General features: G+C 41.5%; 1 protein-coding gene across 2 annotated transcripts in view; it reads left to right on the forward strand.

Moving 5' to 3' along the window:
- LOC126336429 (protein dopey-1 homolog) overlaps positions 1-21,953 on the forward strand; it is a 341,808-nt gene that overhangs the window by 230,364 nt on the left and 89,491 nt on the right. For both annotated transcript variants that reach the window (XM_050000134.1, XM_050000125.1), the window contains exons 25-28: positions 6,081-6,207; positions 12,488-12,650; positions 20,834-21,045; positions 21,130-21,282. In XM_050000134.1, coding sequence (XP_049856091.1) covers positions 6,081-6,207; positions 12,488-12,650; positions 20,834-21,045; positions 21,130-21,282 — 655 coding nt within the window. The remainder of the gene's footprint in view (positions 1-6,080; positions 6,208-12,487; positions 12,651-20,833; positions 21,046-21,129; positions 21,283-21,953) is intronic.

A 21,953-nucleotide genomic window follows, 5' to 3' on the forward strand; every position in this document is an offset into this window, starting at 1 on the left:
AAAGCTTAGCTTCTCTTGCAATTTATTAATCTTAGAGACCAATATTATACTTTTCTTTTGTTCTAGCAACGCTATGTATATTAATTTAAACCATTACCTTTTCCTATTTGTCTGTTCGCGCTACGTAACAGTGATTTGCTATTGGCTGACTACATTGCATGTCCTATGCTCTGAATATCCGCTGTCATCGGCTTGTGAGATCGCTTGACATGAGTTACGACTGGCTTACAAAAGCGCATTGCAATCTTAATTTCACTCCTTCGGCAAGTAACACCCAGTGTTTGGTGGAATTCTAATCTATACTTTCGTAATATGAAAATATGCAGTGTACATGTTGCTGCACATCAGACATCTTCCAAAACGTGTTTTTTTTCCCTTGAGTTTAGTTTTCTAAAGTGCTGGGAAATTCTACGTCTTTGTATAAAACCACAACCATTGAAAGGATTGGTAAGTTTTAGAGTCCCGAGGAAAAGTGTACTGTTACTTAACACGGGCAAAGTGTATTTTCACCTGGAAGAAAGTGTATTTTTAACCGGGAAAAATCCAGGAATTTTTTTTCCTCGTCCACGTATACACCCTGTACCAGCCCTGCTTGTTTGAAGGCTTGCCAGCTGCTAAGTGGCGCAGCTGCGCCTGCGTCTGCGGTTGTTGCTGTTGCCACTGCTAGTGCTGCCATAAGACATGCCCACCATGCCAGTATATTTACATCTGTGGCTTCCCTTTAAAGCTGGCCACCAGCATCTCTGCAGTCAGTTATTTCTCTTCGCTTTAGGGTTCATCTAACTACATATCATTGGCTTCATTCTGAATTTGCTGCACCTTAGTTTTCAATCTTGGTGTGCTCACTTGAGTTGTTATTCTCTTCTGTCATCTGTGTGGTTTGCATTTGTCTCACGTTGCCCACCTCTTACTCTCTGGTCGCTTACAGTAAATACTCTCAGCTAGTCAGGCTACCTCTGCTGGTTCTTGAGTCATTCCAGGTTATGTCTGATTTTGGTTACTATAGTTGATGGTAAGGTAAAAAGGGTAGCGGTTTTCCATGGACACCAAACTCGTGCAGCTCATGGAATAGCAACAGCAATTCCAACAACAATTTCAAATTTTGTTTGATAACTTACAGATTCGGGGTTCCCAACACATCCAGGCTGTCGTCACTTCCTGGGTGAAGTGCCATCCACCTGCATTTCAACCATTTGACTACACAAGGGATGATTGGGGCACACAGTGCCTGAAACAGCACTTAGTTGCTTTTCAGTTTGGATGGTGCCCTCCAACAGTTGCTCTTCCTTTCTTGGGCTTCCTCGGAGACACATATTTCTTGCTAAAGAAGTTGGCTCTGTGTTCAAACCCAGTTGCACTAATGTTTGAGAAAATGTGTTCATTGCTCTCCAACTATTATTCAGTATGATTTGATGTGGTTATATCAGACCTCAAGTTCCATCAATACCATAAGCACCAAGGGCAGTCGTACCACTCATGGGTGATGGATGTGGAAGAGTTGAGTTGATGTTGCAATTTCACTTGTACAAAACCAGCTTGCAAAACTTCATACCCAGATTCTCTGGTCCAAGATGTGATCCAATTGGATCCCAGTCTGGAATTTCACACTGCAGCCCTCGAACTGGACTCACTTCCTTAGACGATATTTTGAAAATCGCACACTCTACTGAGATCACAAAGGCAGCAAACTAATGCCTCATGGCTTGAACCCAGGAAACAGTTGTCCAGCGATTGCCTTGGGGGCAGAATTCTCACAAGTCTCTTTCCTGCTGGCGGCATCATGATTCATCAATTTTGCAGGTCTTCATATCCTCTGAGGAGGAGGTTGTAACCCCCCATTGATTAAAGTAGTGGTGTCTCGCGCCATGTCCTGATTGCTTCACAGCACATCTGCGTATGGGCTGTCCAGATCACTGAGCACACTGTACTCACTTTAGAAAAGATGGAGAACTCCACATTACTGTCTGTCATCAAGTATCAGGATAGCCCCCACCTCCCTTCCTCACCCCCTTTTGACAAGCACACATGCGTCACGGGATGGTATATGAACTTCGAGCAGTTGTTTCTCAGGGCGCTCCCTGCACAAGTGCTTTGTTTATCAACCTCATGACTGCAAACTAGACTGTTCACTTCCTGGTGGACACAGGAGCTACTGTTTCTTTAATTAACCTCTAAATGTATGCTTGCTTTGTTTCCCCTGACTTAGCCCCACCCATTCGTATGTTGGTGGCCTATGGTGACAGTTCAATTCCTCTCCAGGGTTAATTCAGTCAACACTACTTACAAACCGGTCATATGGCTTTAAACTCTGTTTGTCATCGATAGTCACTCATTGAGCAACAGTTGATGCCTTTTTGCTGTGTGGATTTCCAATCAGTGATGAGGTTCAAGTCACCTTTGACTGACTCCACAAGCTGGGTAATTTAACTTGGCGAAATTAGTGCTTGGGCCACACCCCTGGTAATGATCAAGAAACCCAACGACTCTCTCTGGCTGTGTGACAATTTTAAATGACAGTAAATTCCCAGGCACAAATGGATTCATACCAAATCCTGCATCCAGAGGATCTCTGCATAAAGCTTATTGGAGGTGAATACTTTTCTGAGAGAGACCTTGTTGTTGAATATTTGCAAATCCACCTGGATGAGGAATCACAGTGCACTATAGCTGTCAACATCACCTTCGCCTTATACAAATATAGGCGCTTGCCCTTTGGGATCTCTTCAGTTCTGGCAATTTTCTGGAGGTATCTGGAACAGTTAACTTTGTCCATTCCTGCTTCTACTGTCTATCTTGATGACATAGTTGCCACAAGCACTATATGTGAGGACCACCTGCACAGCCTCCGCACCCTCTGTGCTGTGTTGCATTGTGCAGGATGCAAGTCCCACTTACACAGATGTCAGTCTTTTTAGGAGCAAGTGGAATACTTTGACCACTTGTTCAAAAAAGACAGGATCCACTCCACTGACTGCAAGATATCTGACATTACCTCTCTACTCTGCCCCCAAACTTACAGGAGCTGCAGAATTTTTTGGGAAAGGTGAATTATGATTTCGTTCCACAAGAGGCTCACATTGCGCATCTCCTCAGCCAGCTGTGAAAAAAGGGCATTCAGTACAGGTGGACAGCTGCCTGTGAACATGCTTTCGCACATCTGGAGTATCATTAAGAACCTCCATGTTTACTTATTTGGGACCAAATTCACCCTCATTATGAACCACAAGCCACTAATCGCTCTTTATGGGCCTCACTCTCGGCTTATGGAGTTGACTGCATGATGACTCCAGTGTTGTGGGTGCTCTTCCTCACATCTTACATTTATGACATTAAATATGAGCCCACTGCACAACACATACATGCGGCTGTCCTTTCTCCTCTGCTCATGGGGCGCGACCCATTATTTGACCAACAGAAAATCTCCTGTTTTCACCTAGATTGCACTCCTGAGGTGGGTTTCCTACACAGTTGCAAAGCGAGCCTCTCTTGCAGATTGTCATACACTGTGTGCTCCATGGGTGGCACACTTCTTTTTCTATGTGTGCTGATCCAGAATTTTGGGCCTGGGCTCACCTCTTCTACTATTTGTCAGTTGTCTCTGATGCTGTTCTCCTGCATAACACGGAGCGGCTACTCTGTGTGTCATCATCCCACCTAACGTGTGCCCCCAGGTTCTGAAACTACTCCATCAAGGGTGTTTGCATATGTTGCAGATGAAAACCCTTGCAAGGTGACAAGTGTACTGGCTGAGACGAACAGAGATATGAAGACCTTGTTACTCAGACATTCCACTTGTTCCCAGTACCAGCCTGCTCCATCTCAGTCTCTTGCCCCCTGGTCCGCACCCCATCACCTCTGGGACAGCATTCATCTGGACTTAGCTAGCTCCTGTGTGGCTCATTGTTGTGGACACTTATTATAACTATCCATATGTCGTCATTCTAACCACCCATATGTTGTCAGCATGGTGCCCACCACCACCGATGCCACTCACAGTTCTCTTGTCCAAATTCTAGACAGAGGATTCACTGCACCACCATGTCAGACAGTAGACATACATTCATGGCAGCTTTTGAACAGTTCTGCATCTCCAGTGGCATCTAGGTTAGTACCAGTCCTGCCACGACCATAGCTCAGCAGAGCTCCCCCATGGGCAGGAGCCACATTTTGACCTCAAACTCCTGGCCCCACAGGCCACAGGACCTTGGATCCATAACTGCAGGTGCATCCTGCCATACTCAGTTACATGAGCACACTCATATGGGGTGAAATTTTTGTATATGATGGTTGTGGTGGTTGCCACCCATGGGCGGTGCTGTACGATGGTGGACACTCTGATAAGTTTAGAGCAACAGCATGCTAACCAACTCCATCCAAGCCTACCAGCTTTACCACTGCCGCTGACACAGGTCAGTCCTGGAACACCCACATATGCTGCTTCCACACCCACACTTTTACAACTTCCAGTCTTGGGCCTTCGCAGCAGTTCCCAAGGGCAAGGGCATGGATGTGGAGGTCTCAGTGTGACCTCCACCCTCTGAGCCATCATCACCCACACCATTGTTAACCATGCTGCTGCGCCCTTGCATGTAACTAGGCACCCCAGTTTTTCCTTTCTGCCTGCGAGCTTCTATGCCAGGCCTCAACTTGAATCACCTGTTGGCCTTCACCAGCTTTGTGTAGGTCACTTCTGGCCCTATGTGCCCATTTCAAGGGGAAGGAATTTGGTATGTCAGCCCACCAAGTTTGAAGGACTTCTGGACAGTGTGGAAATTGATGACAACTGCTAGGCAACATAGTTGCATCTGTGGGTGTTGTGTTTGCCACTGTGAGTGCAGCTGCAACACAGACACTCCGGACCAGCCTATTTGCAATCAGGGCTTCCCTTTAAAGCTGGCAGCACAGCAGCTTCACAATCAGTTGTGCATCTCTGTGCCACAGATTGGTCTCACTACTCATTGTTGTCTTGGCTCTGAATTGGCTATGCCTTAACTTTCGATCTTTGTTCGCTCACTGGACTTGTTATTATGTTGTACTGTCTCCATTGTCTGTCTTTCTCTTGTGTCGTCCACCTGTTACTGTATCCTGTCACTATTCCTAAGCAGAAATATTTTCCAACCTTCTTAAAAATTCTCGTAACACCTTTATTCATTGGTTCTGTCACCTAAACCCTCATTTTTGTAGCTGATCTGCAAAGTTTGATCTGTTTGTTGCTAAGTAGTCTATTGCCTTCATGATTCAGTTTTTTGTCTGTTTGAAGTAATTTTTACATCTGTAATCCTGCCTAACCTCCATCCATGCTGTTCCTCAGCCACACAGCTCCACACATTTTCCTCATTACCTCGACTCACCGAGTTGGAGCTCCCTTACAAAGATAGTGGTCTGAAATTTCAGCCAGTACTTTGATGTTTTACGTGATTTTCTGTTGCCAAATCTCCTCTTTACACTGCATAGTGATCTTTCCTTCTGTAGATATGTTTGTACCATCTTAATTTTCCATTAGTTCACATGAGAAGATTCAGTAATATGAAAAGTGTCTTGAGGAAGAGGGGGATGTGCTGAATGAGTATAATGTAAATTTATCCTAATTAAAATGGGAAGAAGGTATCAGGTGCAGGTGCATTCAAAAGGAGGTCTAAAATGATTTGATTATGAAACAAGAATATAGTTTGGAATTGATATGTATGTGCTGTTAAATGGTGCTTTATTTCACCAGTATTATTAACTTCTTAATGAAATTTGTTTTCTTTTATATTGTGATTGTAAGTTTTGTGTGCACTTATTAACTTGGTAAATTGAGTTGGCCGTGTAGCCATATGCTTTATAAATATTTGCCAGTGTATAGATAATGTCTCTTTTTTTAATTTGTTTTACATAACCATCTTCTACATGGTCTGGTATTGCCTCCCCTTCAGCTTGAAAGATTTACCCTGAATACCTGATGAAAAATTCAGAGAATTGTGAAATCAGATTCAGATTCTTGGTAAAACTTTTGTTATGTTCAAGCTTCAGTTTTGGGTTAATAAGTGCTCCGTACATCTCATACAATTATTATATTTTTTTTTTATCTTTGTGCACAGCTTATAGAGTCATGTGCTCAGATAGCAGGAGCTTGTCTGGAGCAAACAACTTGGCTACGTCGCAACATGGCTGTCAAAGAAGAGGAGCTGGAAAGTATGCCTGATGGAAAGGAAAAGGATTCCTCTGGTAAGTTAGTTTTGATCAGTACTGTTATCCATAGTATTTTTGGTACTTCCATGCTTGAGTGGGGATCTTTCTTGTTCCACCATGAAAATTTTGTTTTATGGAATTTCATTTCTGAAACCTTTGTGGCTGACTTCATTGTTTTTGGAGACATTGTATGTGTATTAGGATGCAGAAGGTATGGATTTGTAACAGACTTCAAACATAGTCAGTTATTATGGAAAGGCACTCATAATTTCCTTTAATTTTCAGTATATAAAACGCATGCAGCAACATGATGACTGCACAGTTAAAAAAAATCTTGTTGCCCGTTATTTCAGAAACTACAAATCCAGGGTGTATACATTCTGGGAATACCGGGAGAAATCCGGGTATTTTTTCATGTGGGAGAAAATCAGGAAAAACAGGAATTTTAAAGAATTCTGGGAATTTTTCATTGTTTAAGTTTTCAGTTAAATTTCAGTAGTTTTGACTGGTAAGTGCTGATAATCTAATAAAGAATTCCACTTTAGCCCGTCACGGCAATATAATACTGCAGCAATAAAACATAAACGATGGGGGGAAAAAACTTAAGTTGCGAAGAGATGCGTCATTTACAGCAACAAAACACAGCTCACTCACAAGCACCTGCCAACAGCAAAATGTGCCGAAGGCTTTAGGGTGAATACTGCAATAGTTTACAACAACAAACTACTTCTGATGGGAATGACGTCATAACGGTTTGCTGCTTCCTCTTGGTTTACAGCTCTCAAAAACAAAACGGATTTCTGTGGCTGGGAGCTATAAAGTGAATTAAAATATTAACATAAGTATGGAAGGCTAAAATATGTTATTAGTCTCAGTTTTCTGATTTTATTTTATTTCCAGGTTTTTGGCAGTCAGGTATTAATTGCCTTGCAGAACAATGTAGATAGTTTTTGGCGATCTGCTTAAAAAAAAAAAAAAAAAAAAAGTCTTTAACTAACCTTTGTCCACAGAGGCTGTCAATTTATTTGAAACACTATTGGCTGGTGTCAACTGTTTGCGGAATTTCAAGTGCACATTGTTATCTTTTGCGAGGTATGGCATTATGCCATATAACTGAACATGAGATAATATAGTACTGGTACTACAAGAAAATATGCATTCCGAAAACCACACTGAAAAGTTTAATATCAACTTGGGACCTATATCTTTGTGAATCTGGACATACGAATGTGCTCTTTAAACCGAATTATGGATTTTAGTATGGTTTACGAAATTCCGATGCTCTTGGATTATCCTCTGATGTCCTGTTTTGTTTATGACGTAATGTAAGATCTATTAATGTCATTACATATGAACATTTGGGCTACCTACGTCATCATGGTTTGCAGGCACAGTAAGAAGTTTTCTGGCGCTCTCTGACAACTGCTGAAACGAAATCTTAACAGGTCACCGGAAAATATTGCAATTGGTCGTTTGAAAAGCATTACTTTCAAAGTACATTGAATTTTATGCAATATGAGTTATGTTTGTGTGTGACATGCTTTGAATTTCTTAAATCACAGAGTGTTTGATTTTAATTTAAAGATCACACCTTGAGGGCCATCCACTTACAAGAATGTTGAGCCCAGAAGACCAGACATTTATGTCATTACTTAAAATTTTACTGACACATTTGTGTGTAACACCTTCAAAAAAGACAAATATTATGTGTGAAACCTTAGCTTTTCTTGTAGCTGTTCTATGTACATTAATTTAAACCATTAGCTTTTCCTTGTGTGTTCGTGCTGCTTAACAGTGACGTTGCTACAAGCTGACTACATCAAGCATCCTATGCTCTGAATCACTACTTTTACATGTAACACATCTTCCAAAAGACGAAAACTGAGTTTCAGAAATGGCTTTTTGCTGTCGTGTTGACATGTTAAGGTCAGAAGCAGATTTTCTAGCCCAGTTAACTACGGTGCCTGGAAAACAGCAGATGTAGTTCATGATTTAGTCACCACAATCGCTATTTCTCTTCCTTCACTGTACAAAAAGTCACTCCGTCCATATTAGCTGAAATTTTTAAAAACGAGACAAAACCTTACAGCCCAAGCATGCTTCAATACCGACTGCATTTACATGGCAGCGAAAATAGATTGCGGAACTGGTAAAACAGGCAAACAGAAGCGGATTTCCAGAATAGAATTTGAAGTGATTAAATGACTACCCAGGAGTGGTATTGGGACATAGATTTATACGAAATCAGGTTTTGGGAGCCTCATGTAAACGCGATGAATATCTGCTATCATCAGCTGGTGAGATCATGTGACATGAGATGTGATTGGCTTACAAAAGCACATGATGATCTCGATTTCAGTGCTTCGGAAACTAATGTTCTGTGTTTGGTGGAAATCGACCATGTACAGGGGGTACATACAGTCCGGGAACGCTTTCAGTTATTTATTGCACAATAACTAAGTACTGACCCCCCCCCCCCCCCCCCCCAAACATTTGATATGTGAACCATGAGTGACCTGGCAGATGTCATTATGGTAATCAAATTCTTGCCATACCCGTTCCGGCATGGCATCGTAGATATTCTTGCCTGGAGCTCTGCTACATCACATTGTAGAGGCAGTACATACACCAGATCTGTAATGTTTCCCCCCAGAAAAAAGTCACACGGAATGAGATCTGGTGATCAGGGTGGCCATTTCATGAAACAGATGTCCCCTTCTCTAGCACAGCTGATCCATTGATGAGGCAGCTGCATGTTCAGGTACCCACAAACTTAGGAAACTACACTGTGGTGGTATACATGAAAACAAACTTTCAGTATTTCTCTTCAAAATGATGTATGTGTGATATCTGTACAAAGTTTGTTCTTGGGCAATAAATGATTGAAAGTGTTCCTGGACTTTATGTACACCCTGTACTTTCGTAATATGAAAATATGCAGTGTACATGTTGCTGCAAATCAAAGATCTTTCCAAAATGCATTTTTCTGTGTAGTTTGTGTCCTAAAGTGTAAGGAGGCTCTGTGATGGTGTATAAAACCTTAACTATTTAACCCTTTAACTGCTTTGGACATGTTAACGTGCACCTTTGTACCTGTCCCTGTGTGCTCTGAACATGTTTACACGCACCACCAGTCCATCTACCTGGTACTCTGAATGTACGCGTAGACACATTCAGAGTACCAGGCCAGGTAGGACGACTTGTGGCGCGCGTAAACACGTTCAGAGCACCAAGGACAGGTACAGAGGCACGCGCGTTAAATCTTCCAGAGCAGTTAAAGGGTTAAAGGATTGATACGTTTTGTGATCCCGAGGGAAAGTATACTGTCACTTGACACAGAAAAAGTGTATTTTTACTCAGGAGAAAGTGTATCTTTTTACCAGGAAATCGGGGAAAAACCCGGGAATTTTTTCCCTTGTCCACGTATACACCTTGAAATCCTAACTGTTCCCTCTGTGCACATTTATGAAAATATAATTTTGCTGCACAACAGGCAAATAGTACTTGAGGGGAATCATTTTGCTACCCACCCGCCAATTGACATCATATGCATGGACTTCACAGTATATAGGGATGACAAGATATAACACGTTAATGGACAAAAGTATGTTTAATATGAAAACAGAGGTTCTAAAAACAAGGTTACATTTGATTCTGTGGGGGAAATGCTATTATTCAATATTATAGTTCATAGAGGATGAAATGATAATTAGAGCAAGGGGTAATTAAGTGTCGGGTTTTATTGTATGTATATATAAAAATTATATTATTATTATTGTTATTATTATGCTGTTTGTTAACATCAGCTGTTCTAAGTTTATGGGGAAATTTTACAAAAATTTTGATATGTCTCCTGTGCCTGAATCAAATGATTTGGATTATGTACGCTATGTGATTAAAAGTATCCAGACACCCCCAAAAAACATACGTTTTTCATATTAGGTGCATTGTGCTGCCACCTAGTGCCAGGCACTCCATATCGGCGTCCTCAGTAGTCAGACTTCATGAGAGAGCAGAATGGGGTGTACTGCAGAACTCACGGACTTCGAATGTGGTCAGGTTATTGGGTGTCACTTGTATCATACATCAGTACGTGAGATTTCAACACTCCCTAAACATCCCCAGGTCCACGGTTTCCAGTGTGATAGTGAAGTGGCAAAATGAAGGGTCACGTATTGCACGAAAGTGTACAGGCCGACCTCGTCTTTTGACTGATAGAAACCGCCGACAGTTGAAGAGAGTTGTAATGTGTAATATGCAGACATCTATCCAGATCATCACACAGGAATTACAGTTAGGTAGGAGGTGAGAAAACTTGGATTTCATGCTCGAGCGGCTGGTCATAAGCCACACATCTTGCCGGTAAATGCCAAACTATGCCTCGCTTGGTATAAGGAGTGTAAACATTGGATGATTGAACAGTGGAAAAACATTGTGTGGAGTGAAGAATCACGGTACACACTGTGGTGAGCCGATGGCCAGGTGAGGGTATGGAAAATGCCTGGTGAACATCATCTGCCAGGATGAGTAATGCCAAGAGTAAAATTCGGAGATGGTGGTGTTATGGTGCGGTCGTGTTTTTCATGGAGGGGGCCTGCATTCCTTGTTGTTATGTGTGGCACTATCACAGCACAGGCCTACATTGATGTTTTAAGTCCCTTCTTACTTCCCACTGTTGAAGACAATTCGGGGATGGCAATTAGATCATTCAACGCGATCGAGCACCTGTTCACAATGCATGGCCTGTGGTGGAGTGATTACCATGCAATAACATCCCTGTAATGGACTGACCTACGCAGTGTCCTGACCTGAACCCTATAGAACACCTTTGGGATGTTTTGGAACGCCGACTTCATGCAAGGCCTCACCGACCGACATTGATACCTCTCCTCAGTGCAGCATTCCGTAAAGAATGGGTTGCCATTCCCCAGGAAACATTCCAGCACCTGAATGAGCACCTGCAAGAGTGAAAGCTGTCATTAAGGCTAAGGGTGGGCCAACACCACATTGAATTCCAGCATTATTGGTGGAGGGCGCCATGAACTTTGTAAGTCATTTTCAGCCAGCTGTCCAGATACTTTTGATCACATAGTGTACATTGTGAGAGTATATACCACAAAATCCACAATTCACAATCACTCCATATAAAGAACATGTTTGCAGATTACTGTGTGTATGAGGTGATTCATTATATTGATCAATAATCTTTCTTGTAAGCCAACAAATTACTTTTTAATACATATGACTTCCCAGTGTATTATTACTTAATATATATTGTGTCGATATGAGATAGCAGCTTTGTAATCACACAACCTGGAGATTGCAGTGCCAGATTCCAAGTCTTCAAATCTGAAACTCGGGACTCTGCCACAATATGTTATGGTTTCCACAGCCGAAATATGTTGCTCTAATATAGTTATACTGCTGGGTAGACCGCATAGCCATACTTACACTATCTTTAAGTCACTTTATTTTAAATGTTCATCTTGTGTGAACACTCACAAACAATCAACACAAAAGTATTAGAGAGTTATTCTGATATCCAAGCAGAGTGAAAAAGAACAGAGTTGCATTCTCCAGGAACATGAATCATATATGATATTATCTTGACACCAGTAGTATAAGTGGGCAACATTATCTCTTTTTTATACTTCGACCACAGCCTATCGGCCCGGAAGTTTTAAGTGAAGATTATCTGTTGTTGCAAGTTCGATGTGTCAGCTCCATCATCCACAAAATACAATTTTACTTTTGTGATTCATGCATGTTGTGTTTGTCAGTGACTCTGTCGCTGTGATTAATAATTTTACTGAAGTCTTCCTGTTATCCCTTCCTTCAACAGTCACATTACTCACAGCTGTACAACTTGCTTATTTCAGCTGTCCTCTGTATTTACTGTCTGTTGCACTTTTTTTTATAATATTCAGCATGTTTTTTGTATTTTGAGACCCTGACCCCCTCACATCCTGAAAACATACTGACCTGTTAGCTTGATTTCACAACTTTTTACCTGGAGCCCTGCTACATATTCTCTGCCATTTCCACAGATGTATGTTACTAGAACCAGAAGCACATGAGTAAGATCCATGTAAGCTAAATTGTAATAATGATGATGCTGCTAAGACTGAAATAGATATCATTATTCATAATTCTCAAACTCATATAATGGTTGCTTTTTAATATTGTAATAAATTTTAATGATGTCACAGCATCAGTTACTGGACTCTGCAAGTATTATGCTGCATTATGATGTAATATATGTGATTCAGAAATTTAAATGTACATTCTCTGACCTATTCCTTCTTTATATTTACAGTGTCAACATCAGCAGCACAGTACAGTATTCACGCACAGGCTGTGCTTGCAGAATTATTGGCTCCTCTTCTTGATGTCAGCTATGGCAGCCAAGAAAAAGAGAGAGTGGTTACGCTTCTCACAACTGTGATGTATAACATAACACCGTATCTCAAAAACCACTCGTGAGTACAGCTGTTCATTTTTGTTCTACTTAACATTTTGTATAGATTGTGTTTTTATTATGGATGTGCTGCAGAAGGATTCAAGTAAATAGTTGGCTCTTACTAGCTTCTTTTGATACTTTTAATTGTTTGGAAAAATATTTACAAAGTTAATAAAGTCTCATGTTGCTCTGTGTGCCAGTTCAGTGTGAAATGCCATGAAATTCTTGCTCTTGCATAGTTTGCAGATCTAAAATGTTTAGTTGTCCTGTCTCTCCATGAACTTTGTAAGAGATCTCAAGTTGTATCTGTTTTATCACACTTTTGACAACCACAGGAGGAGATTTTACGTGTTGCGAGCCTCAACTGTATATAGTGTGCTGAGTGAAAGACTATGAGAGGAGAATGAGGAGAACGCTGATAATGATTAGTGTCAAGAACATACGCATTTATTGGTGAATACCCGACTTTTACAAATTGGCTTAGCCACCAGATCCTGAAGTTAAACTACTATTCCAGAAGCCAAGGCTGGATAGTAAACAGTTCTTGTCCCTCTAGAATGTTCACGAAGACAGGCTGGCATGTACTCAATAAAAGCGGATGATGCGGTGCGAAGTACACAAGTAGAAATATGTCTTCTCATTATTGAGCTGACTTGGAACTGCCCTCTCTGCTACAGTGGTGGCACGTATCACTTCTCTGGCTACATCACCACTGTGACTTCTTGGTGCACAGCAATTGCTGGGCTATATGCTGTCCCCAGAGTGGGTTGTTGACCTGTCAATGCCTGGTGGTGTGTGCTGTGCTTACAACACCACACTTGTTTCCCCCAAGTCCCCTGGTCATGGTCGCATATGGTTGCGGTGCAAACCAACACTGAGATGGAGGTTTCGATGTAGGGGTCGCAGATAGGACAGGAACGGAACTGAAGTCGGCAATGGGTTGTCGTCCATGCCCAAGCCCAAGCATCTGCCCTGAGCCCTCACGAGGACACCTCGTGAATTGCAGGGAGGACACCTGCCTACATCCAGGGCATAGTCTTGAACGCTACAGGTCCTCTCTTGGAGAGGAAGATGGCAGGGCGAAGATGGACACCCTCAGTGACATGGACTGTTGTGATGATGGCATCAGGGATGAGGGCGCGTCCATCTCTATGGGAAGCGCCTCGTGCTGAGACGTCATCTGGTCCCCAGTGAACTGCTGTGACCTTGGTTCCTGACTGCATGCTGAGTCTGGAAAATGAAATAGAGTGGTAGGATCACAGAGTCTCAGAGTGTCTTTCGAGCAGTGGCCCTGTAAAGGAAGAAACAACATGTTGTGCCCAAGGACACACATAACAATCTGCTGTTGCCATTGCTGTCCGGGCTTGAAGGTCTTGATTACTGTGTCCTGGATCTGAAAATGAGAATCTTTATATTGATGGGTACTCCTCGTTAGTGGGTGCAGCAGATGAAGCAGGTGCAATGCTGGTGGCCATGGAGGAGTTGAACTGGGGAAGATACATCTCAAGGTATTGCACGGTCGGTGCGCAGGAACAATTGCCTGGCCTGCTCCCTGAGTGAGTTCTAAAGAATGTACTTGACTGTGCCTTGAATGTTCGAACGAAATGTTCAGCTTCGCCGTTTGATTGGAGGTGGAATGGCACTGTGGTCACATGTTCAATTCTGTTGGCTGTCGTGAGCTGCAGTCCATTATCAGACACTATAGTGATTCACGAACAATGGCGATTTGTGCATGTCGACTCATGGACAGGGATGGCATTGTTGGCAATTCAGAGCGATAGTAGCGGTACACATGTGCATGCGCTTTCCGCTTGAAGAAAGCGTATATCCTGCAAATTCTTTATTTCGTTTACTTTTGCAGAATTTGTCACACACCATCACTATTAGTAATGACAACTCGCATCAAATGGAATCAAAATTCACTAAGCAACTCACTGTTATCATGTTTAATGCTCGCATTAGCTACGGCATTCACAGCAGAGCACTCAGAACATACCAAATACTTGTTGGCTGTCGGAGCATACGTGGCATATGAGCCCCGAACAAGTTTAAACTCGACAGCCATAGTGCAGGACTCCATGTATAACACTTCTGGCAAGCCCCAAGCCCTCAATGCAAAAAAAATTGAAGTAAGTGTAATGGTAGTACTGGCCTGCAATGTAGAGTTCATCAGAACCATAAAGGGAAAACAACTGAAGGCATCCACTACAATAAGCCATCATGTGTTCCAGAAAGGTCGAGCAAAATCAATGTGGATGCCTTTCCATGGACTGCTGAGGCATGACCAGTTAGAAAAGCATTGAGAGGGAGTCACCTGTTGCTCCATGCAAGCGACATAGCGTGATGTCCTGTCTTCAGTCTGGTATCCATCCCTGGCCAAAAACAATGGCATCGACCAAGCTGCTTTGTCCTCATAATACCCCAATGTCCTTGATGCAATAAACTTAAAACATCCTGCTGAAGCATGCAAGGGGTGATGACTCAGGCCTGGTCATTCTCAGTGTGTAACAGCAAAACACCATGTTGTACTGACAAGGCTTGACGGATAGCGAAGTATCAACAAACTTCTGGCCAAACAATGTCTTTCACTCTCTGTAGCCACCCTGCACGCTTGTAATTCAGCACAATGCTTAAATCGGCATCCACAGTTGTCTCCTGTGCTATGCGTTGAAGGTCTGTGTGAAAATTGTTAACCGTTGAAGTGTCCAGAGCACTTATCTGACAACATAATGCTTTGGAGGAGTCAAACCGATCAACCTTGTCCAGTGATAACCTTGACAAAACATTGGCATTGGAATATTGAGCCCTAGGTTGGTGTGACTTAACAGCAATAAAGCCCATTGTTACAAATTCTGTTCTGTTTGTGGTGGAACAAGCTTCCTTAGGTAGAAGAGTGAAGTGAGTGGCTTTTGATCTGTGACCAAGTAGAACTTCATTCCTTAGAGGTAATGATGAAACTTGGTTACACCACAAATGGTGTCCAATGCTTCATTTTTCAATTTTACTGTAATTTGCCTGAGTTTTAGTCAGTTGGAGGCAAATGCTCTTGGACAATCCAGTGATCCGACACAATGCCTAGGCCAATAGAAGAAGCATCAACTACTAAAACCACTTATTTCATTGGATAAAAATGTATGAGGCACATGTTACTAAATAGGGCCTGTTTCAGTTGATCAAAAGCCAACTGGCGTGCCTTGATCCATGCAAATGGAACATCCTTACAACGTAACTTGTGAAGTGGAGCTGCAATCTGAAAGGTGTGAGGAATGAATTTGAAGTAGTACTTCAGTTTGTCTAACACTACTTGCTGTTCATTTAGTTTTTTGGGAGCCAGAAAAATCTTTGATGGCTTGCAAATGAATCTGGGTAGGGTGAATACCCTGCACATTAATGGCATGTCCCAGATTTTGTATTTCCATCTGGAAAAAAGAGCGCCTGCCAATAACAGTAATTGAAAAAGGCACTCTAGAGTATCTAATTCTTTCTTTGCAAAATTTCCAGGTATGACACTGTCATCCTGGTAATTTGAGCAAAAAGGCACCTTGCCAGCCACTTGTTATAAAAAGTGTTGAAGGATCGCCAGTGCTGAGGCACCACCAAAGGGCAGACATTAAAATTAAAGTAAGCTGAGATGAGTGGTAATAACCAAAAATTTCTTTGAGTAGTCATCCAAAGGCAATTGGAGATAAGCATTGCCAAGTCTATCTTAACGACCCTCGCCTAATCTGTCCACTAATTCCACTGAGCGAGGTCCAAATGGTGTCTTATCACAGTCTGAGAGTTCACAGTCCACTTAAAATCAGCACACAGTCAAAGACTACATCCATAGGGTTTGTGAAGGATGACTATGAGGAAGAACACTGACTTGCACTGAATTGCTAGATGACCCCATCAACTTGCCATTGTTATAATCATTCAGTGACCTGTTCCATAAATGGCAATGGGCACTTGTCTAGCTTGACAAAACTTTGGTTCTGCATTGTCTTTGAATGACACGTGACAATTGCTAAACAGTTCACTAAATTTGTCACACACAGCTTGAAGCTTTCCTGTAGACACATGTGTTGAAATTTCAAACACTGGCTTTTGGATTGACAATGCAAAAATGTCAAAAAAATTCTGTAAAGGTTTGGCAGAAAGCACTGTAAATACAACTGTCTTCGTTACAACTTGAAAAGTAGCTGGTGTCCTGAAAGTTCCTAAAAATGGAATTTCCTGTCCGTTACCAGCTGACAGCACATGTGTACTGGACTCAGCACTGGTGATCCTAATTGTTCATAAGTAGGTTTGTTCAGAAGGTAACTGATGCACCATTGTCCAGTTGCAATTTGCCATCTTTCATAGTAACAAACCCCTCGCTCCGACTATGTTCCACATCTAAGAGAGAACTATCACTTCCTGCCTGTGTCCGTAAGCCACTACAGTGTGTGACAGATAAAGTGGGCAAAGATTTAGTAGTGGACTTGTGTTTGCCTCGGTGTGACTTGTTTGACACATGAAACCCACCTGACTAGTGTTCACTAAGTTTTGTACTTGGGTGACCTTTTACGACATTTACTACAGCCACAGGGCCACACTATTTCGTGGGTGACTGCCATGACATCATTAATGATTTGAACTGGTTTAGTAGCATGTTGCTTGGGAATTTGCTGTCCATGCAGCTTTTCCATGCACACTGACTGAACATAACCTTTTGTGTTGCAAAAGTAACAAATAGTGTTGTGACTTCGGCACTGAGCACACTTACGGCGACTGAAGTACTTAGGGCAAAACTTCGCTATGTTTTTTCTGTCTACCGGTGTTCTGCCGGCGCAGCTTGGCATCATTTGTCTCTGTATGTGATGTCACATGCTGTGTCACACGGGCCGGGCAGGCACGGGACAGTTTACGTTCTACAGCACTACTAACACTGTCAGTATGCAATTCATTAATATTTGACATTTGCATCTCCCACTTAGCTAAATCATAAGTGTCCTGAGCCTCAATTAATTATAACACTGTATCTAAAGAAGGGTCAGGTTGTTTTGAAATAGCTGGCCGGAGTGGCCGAGTGGTTCTAGGCGCTTCAGTCTGGAACCGCGGACCGATACGGTTGCAGATTCGAATCCTGCCTCGGGCATGGATGTGTGTGATGTCCTTAGGTTAGTTAGGTTTAAGTAGTTCTAAGTTCTAGGGGCTGATGACCTCTGCTGTTAAGTCCCATAGTGCTCAGAGCCATTTTTTTGTTTCAAAATAGCAACACAAATTGTATTGTCGCAAATATTTTCAGCCAGTGTTTATGAGTTTGACCTGCTGTCTGCTGAAGACAGAAAAACTTGAGCCTTGCAACTGCCACATGTGTTTGTTAACTTAAGTCTCAAACTCTAACTGTTCTGGTTGTTTGTCAGAAAACAATTTCACTATGAGCCTGTAAACTTCCATGGCCAATGTGGAAAGGAAAAAATGCCTTGCTCTTCGTACCTAGTAGTTGGTATACATCCATATGATTCATCAACTGAGTTATGTATTCTGATCAGTCCTCGTGCAGCTTTTTTTTAAACTGCGGAGTGGTGGAAGGGCTGATGGGGGTTGCAGCTGAGGCTGCTTGTAGATTCTGCTGTTGTTGTGTTAGCTGTGTCACGGCTTACAGCAACCACTGGATTTTCTCACCCTGTAACTGAATAATATGCATTAGACAATTGTCTTGTGATGCAGAAGCCATGCCTGTAAGGAACTCGGATTAGATGCCACATACAAAATAATGACCACTTAAATGTAATTATTACTGTAATAATGTGACCCACTTTACATAATAGTAAGACACTGGCATCAGGGATCCATGCAACTCAAAATAAATAAAATAAAAAAATTGCTCTATGCTGTTGAAGGAATCTTGCCATAATGTAATAAAACTTGATGTGCAGTTTAATGAGATTTTAATTTGGCAGTGTGGTACTTCTGAAAGATTGTACCATATTTGCAATGGCTGAATGGTTCGTTCAGCCACAGTTGTTCTACACAAAGTCCAGTTGATGTTACAAAGCTAACATGCTACAGCTAAAGTGAAAGTCTGTAGACTAGCAGAACATTATACATACTAACTTCTCAAAAACAATTTTGCAAGTGTTTCTGAGCTTTGATTCGATGGTTGCAAGGGATGAAAGTATAGCCTTATGGGGAGGGGAGGGGAGGGGAGGAGAAGCAATCTGTTAAAAAATGCACATTTGTGAAATCAAACTCCTTTTACTATTAACAGTCAATACCACATTACTACACTCTGTGGATTGTAACATGCTTGTTATCTGCCTCTGGCGTGATGTCCACAAAATGTTCAAGTCATTGGTTTTTCAAGCCTAGCCCACTCTCTGATGGTAGCTCTTCTCAGGTCATCCAGTGTTTGAGGAGCATTGCTATGATAACACACCATAAATTTGACCTGGTGCCAAGGCTGCTCGAACAGATTCATGTCAACATATACCACAGCCCAATCCATTCAGTTGACTCTTGCCTCCTAGAGGAAGGTGTTCCCAAGGTGGTTGTGGTTTTCTGATGATCTTTTTTAAAAAAAAAAATAGAAAAAGAAAAAGATGAAACTCATCAGCAAAATGTTGACTGAATGGCTGGAAAGTATGTTGGAGGATCCCGTCCAGGTACTGCACAACCTTTAAATTGCCCTTGATAGCAATGTGAGGTATCCAACACACGTCCATGATACTGGCCCAAAGCAAGACTGGTCTGCTTCCTAACTAAACTTGAGACACTACGTACCTGAGACATATGTTGGAACCTGACCATCTTAACACTCTTCTATGATGGTCGTCTGGTGTCAGACAGATGTTGTTGTAATTGTCAGTGAAGAGAACACAACGCTACTGAGCCAGATTCCATTCCAGGTGTTTCCTAGCCCATCTTCTTGTGCACTACAGTGGTGGGAGATTTGTACTACTGATGGCAGTGGACCTCTTAGAGGTCAAATCAATTGTGTGGAGATGCTTGTGCACTATCTGGGTCAACAATGCCTTCTCAGTTGCCTTCTGAAAGGCAGTGTGCAGTTCTGTTGTATTTTCCTCGGGGTACTTACAGGCCATAATTTTTAGGCAGCGATCATCAGCTGGTGTTTTTGACTGCAGGCAGACACTATTCTGTAGTGTTTTGCATCTCAAAACATCAGTTGAATTTTTGAGTGCATAGCAGTGATATATGCCACTTTGGTGGACAACATCCCATACTGATGACTTTCCTTCTCCAAAGTGACAACACACTCATATTTAAGCTGTTAATGACTTTTTGAAGCTCATAGACAGACAGAGCAATGAATACAAGCTTCTCTGTCCCATTCATGATTGGAAAAGCAGTGAAATCTGCTAAACTACACTTAGAATGCAAGTTTCCTTTTACATCAGTTACACATGGGGTTGCATGTAGAAATTTTCTGTAATCAAAAAAGTATCTCAGGATTTGATGTTTCTGTGTGTCCCACAGAAAGTGGGCAATGTTAAGGATGTGTTAAATTTATGTGAAGGATGTGCTAAATTTATGTGCATTCATTTTTATTCTTGTAGTCTTTCGTAATGTGCAGTATATTCATAAAATCAATAGTGACTTTCTTTGTTGGCTTTCATCCAGTGATATGAAGAAAGTTAGCCGGCCTACTTGTAGTTGCAGCATTAAACAGTAGATAGGACCTTTGGAGTTTGAATAAAGTTATTAGGCTTTTCACTCATTCATTCACTTCTGTTAGGTCACCTGCTATTAATTTTTTAGGCCTTCTGATTTTTTATTTTGAAATAGGACCTTGGATGTTGTACTGATGTATAGAAATGAGTGATGATAATGCATTGTCAATGTTTTGTCTATTATTGCCAGTAAGTCCTTGTCAACTGTATGTTGAACATTACAGGTTTAAAGCTGAGAATTTTATTAAAACTTAGCTGTAACTAATTATGCCTTAATTCGTAAGCTGTTTAAACTTACGAAGTGTATTGCATTGATTGTTAAACTATTGACTATTTTTTCTTAGAGTGAGGTATCCCTCATGCAAGTGCCTATTCTGAATGTTATTAAAAGAAATAAACAAACTTCATACCACTACTTCATATGCATTGCACATATACAGATTTAGAGCAACAGTTGCGTAATATTTTTGGTGGGAGCTTTATACTTATGAAACTGTTTTAACTAATTAGTGTCCTAAAACATTAAATTTGTACTTATGATGTTCAGGCGCCGGAATGTTCCGAGTTTCTTCACATGCTCTCAACTTTTGGCAAGTCTGAGTGGTTATCAGTATACTCGGAAGGCATGGCGGAAGGATGTGTTTGAGTTGCTTCTAGACCCCAACCTATTTCAGATGGAAGCTAAATGCCTTCCTTTCTGGAGAACTGTTGTGGACAACCTTATGACTCATGATACTACAACTTTCCGTGACCTCATGGGTAAAAATTTAGAACTTTTATGTTATGTTCACTACCTAGTTTCAGATTACTTGTGAATTACATCACGAGTTCTTTCTTTTTTAGGGAGAGTATCACTGGCCCAGAGTGGATCTTTGAGCATTTTTTCCAGCCGTGAGCAAGAGTATGAGCAAAGAGCTCAGCTCCTGAAACGTCTTGCATTTGTGATTCTCTGCAGTGAAACAGATCAGTACCACAAGTATATGCCTGAAATTCAAGGTAAAAATATGCATTACAGTTTGGAAATTATTGTTAAAAATTCATATAAACTTGAAATATGAAACACAAAGTTGATATCCTAAAACATGTGACATTAAGGAGCATTGTCTTAGTGGTCTGCATTGGTACTACATGTGCACTATCTTGTACACATTTTTAAACACATTTACAAACAGAATGAATTACATTTAATATTTTATTTTACTGCTTTTCCTCGACTTTTTAGTTTATCAAAGGTCAGTCTGCAAGTTTTGATCCCTCTGCATATTAGTTCTATTTTGATAGTGCCGTTCTTGACAGAATGTTAAAACATAATCTGCCTTCTGTTACTTCTTGTATATCCTACTGTGTGCTGTTAAAACTTCAGCTGTGTTACAGACAGGCGAACTGTGTATTCTTACTTGAAACACACAGATACAGAGCATAATACTGAGATGTTTTTGGGAGTTGCTCAATATTAGAGAGGTAATTTTTGTTGTAATGTTGTTTCAAAAAGTGTGATCCTGCCATAACAGAAGAAATGATGCCTTAGGGGAACCATGACCACATTTATAAGGAAAAGACACCATCTGGTTGTTCACTTCTATATACAGTTCTTGAAGGTGTGTGTGTGGGGAGGGGGGGGGGGGGGGTGGACTGACCTCACACAGATGATATCAATGTGACTTTGT

This window comes from Schistocerca gregaria, chromosome 1 (assembly GCF_023897955.1).
Source record: "Schistocerca gregaria isolate iqSchGreg1 chromosome 1, iqSchGreg1.2, whole genome shotgun sequence".
In the NCBI taxonomy this organism is placed as follows: domain Eukaryota; kingdom Metazoa; phylum Arthropoda; class Insecta; order Orthoptera; family Acrididae; genus Schistocerca; species Schistocerca gregaria.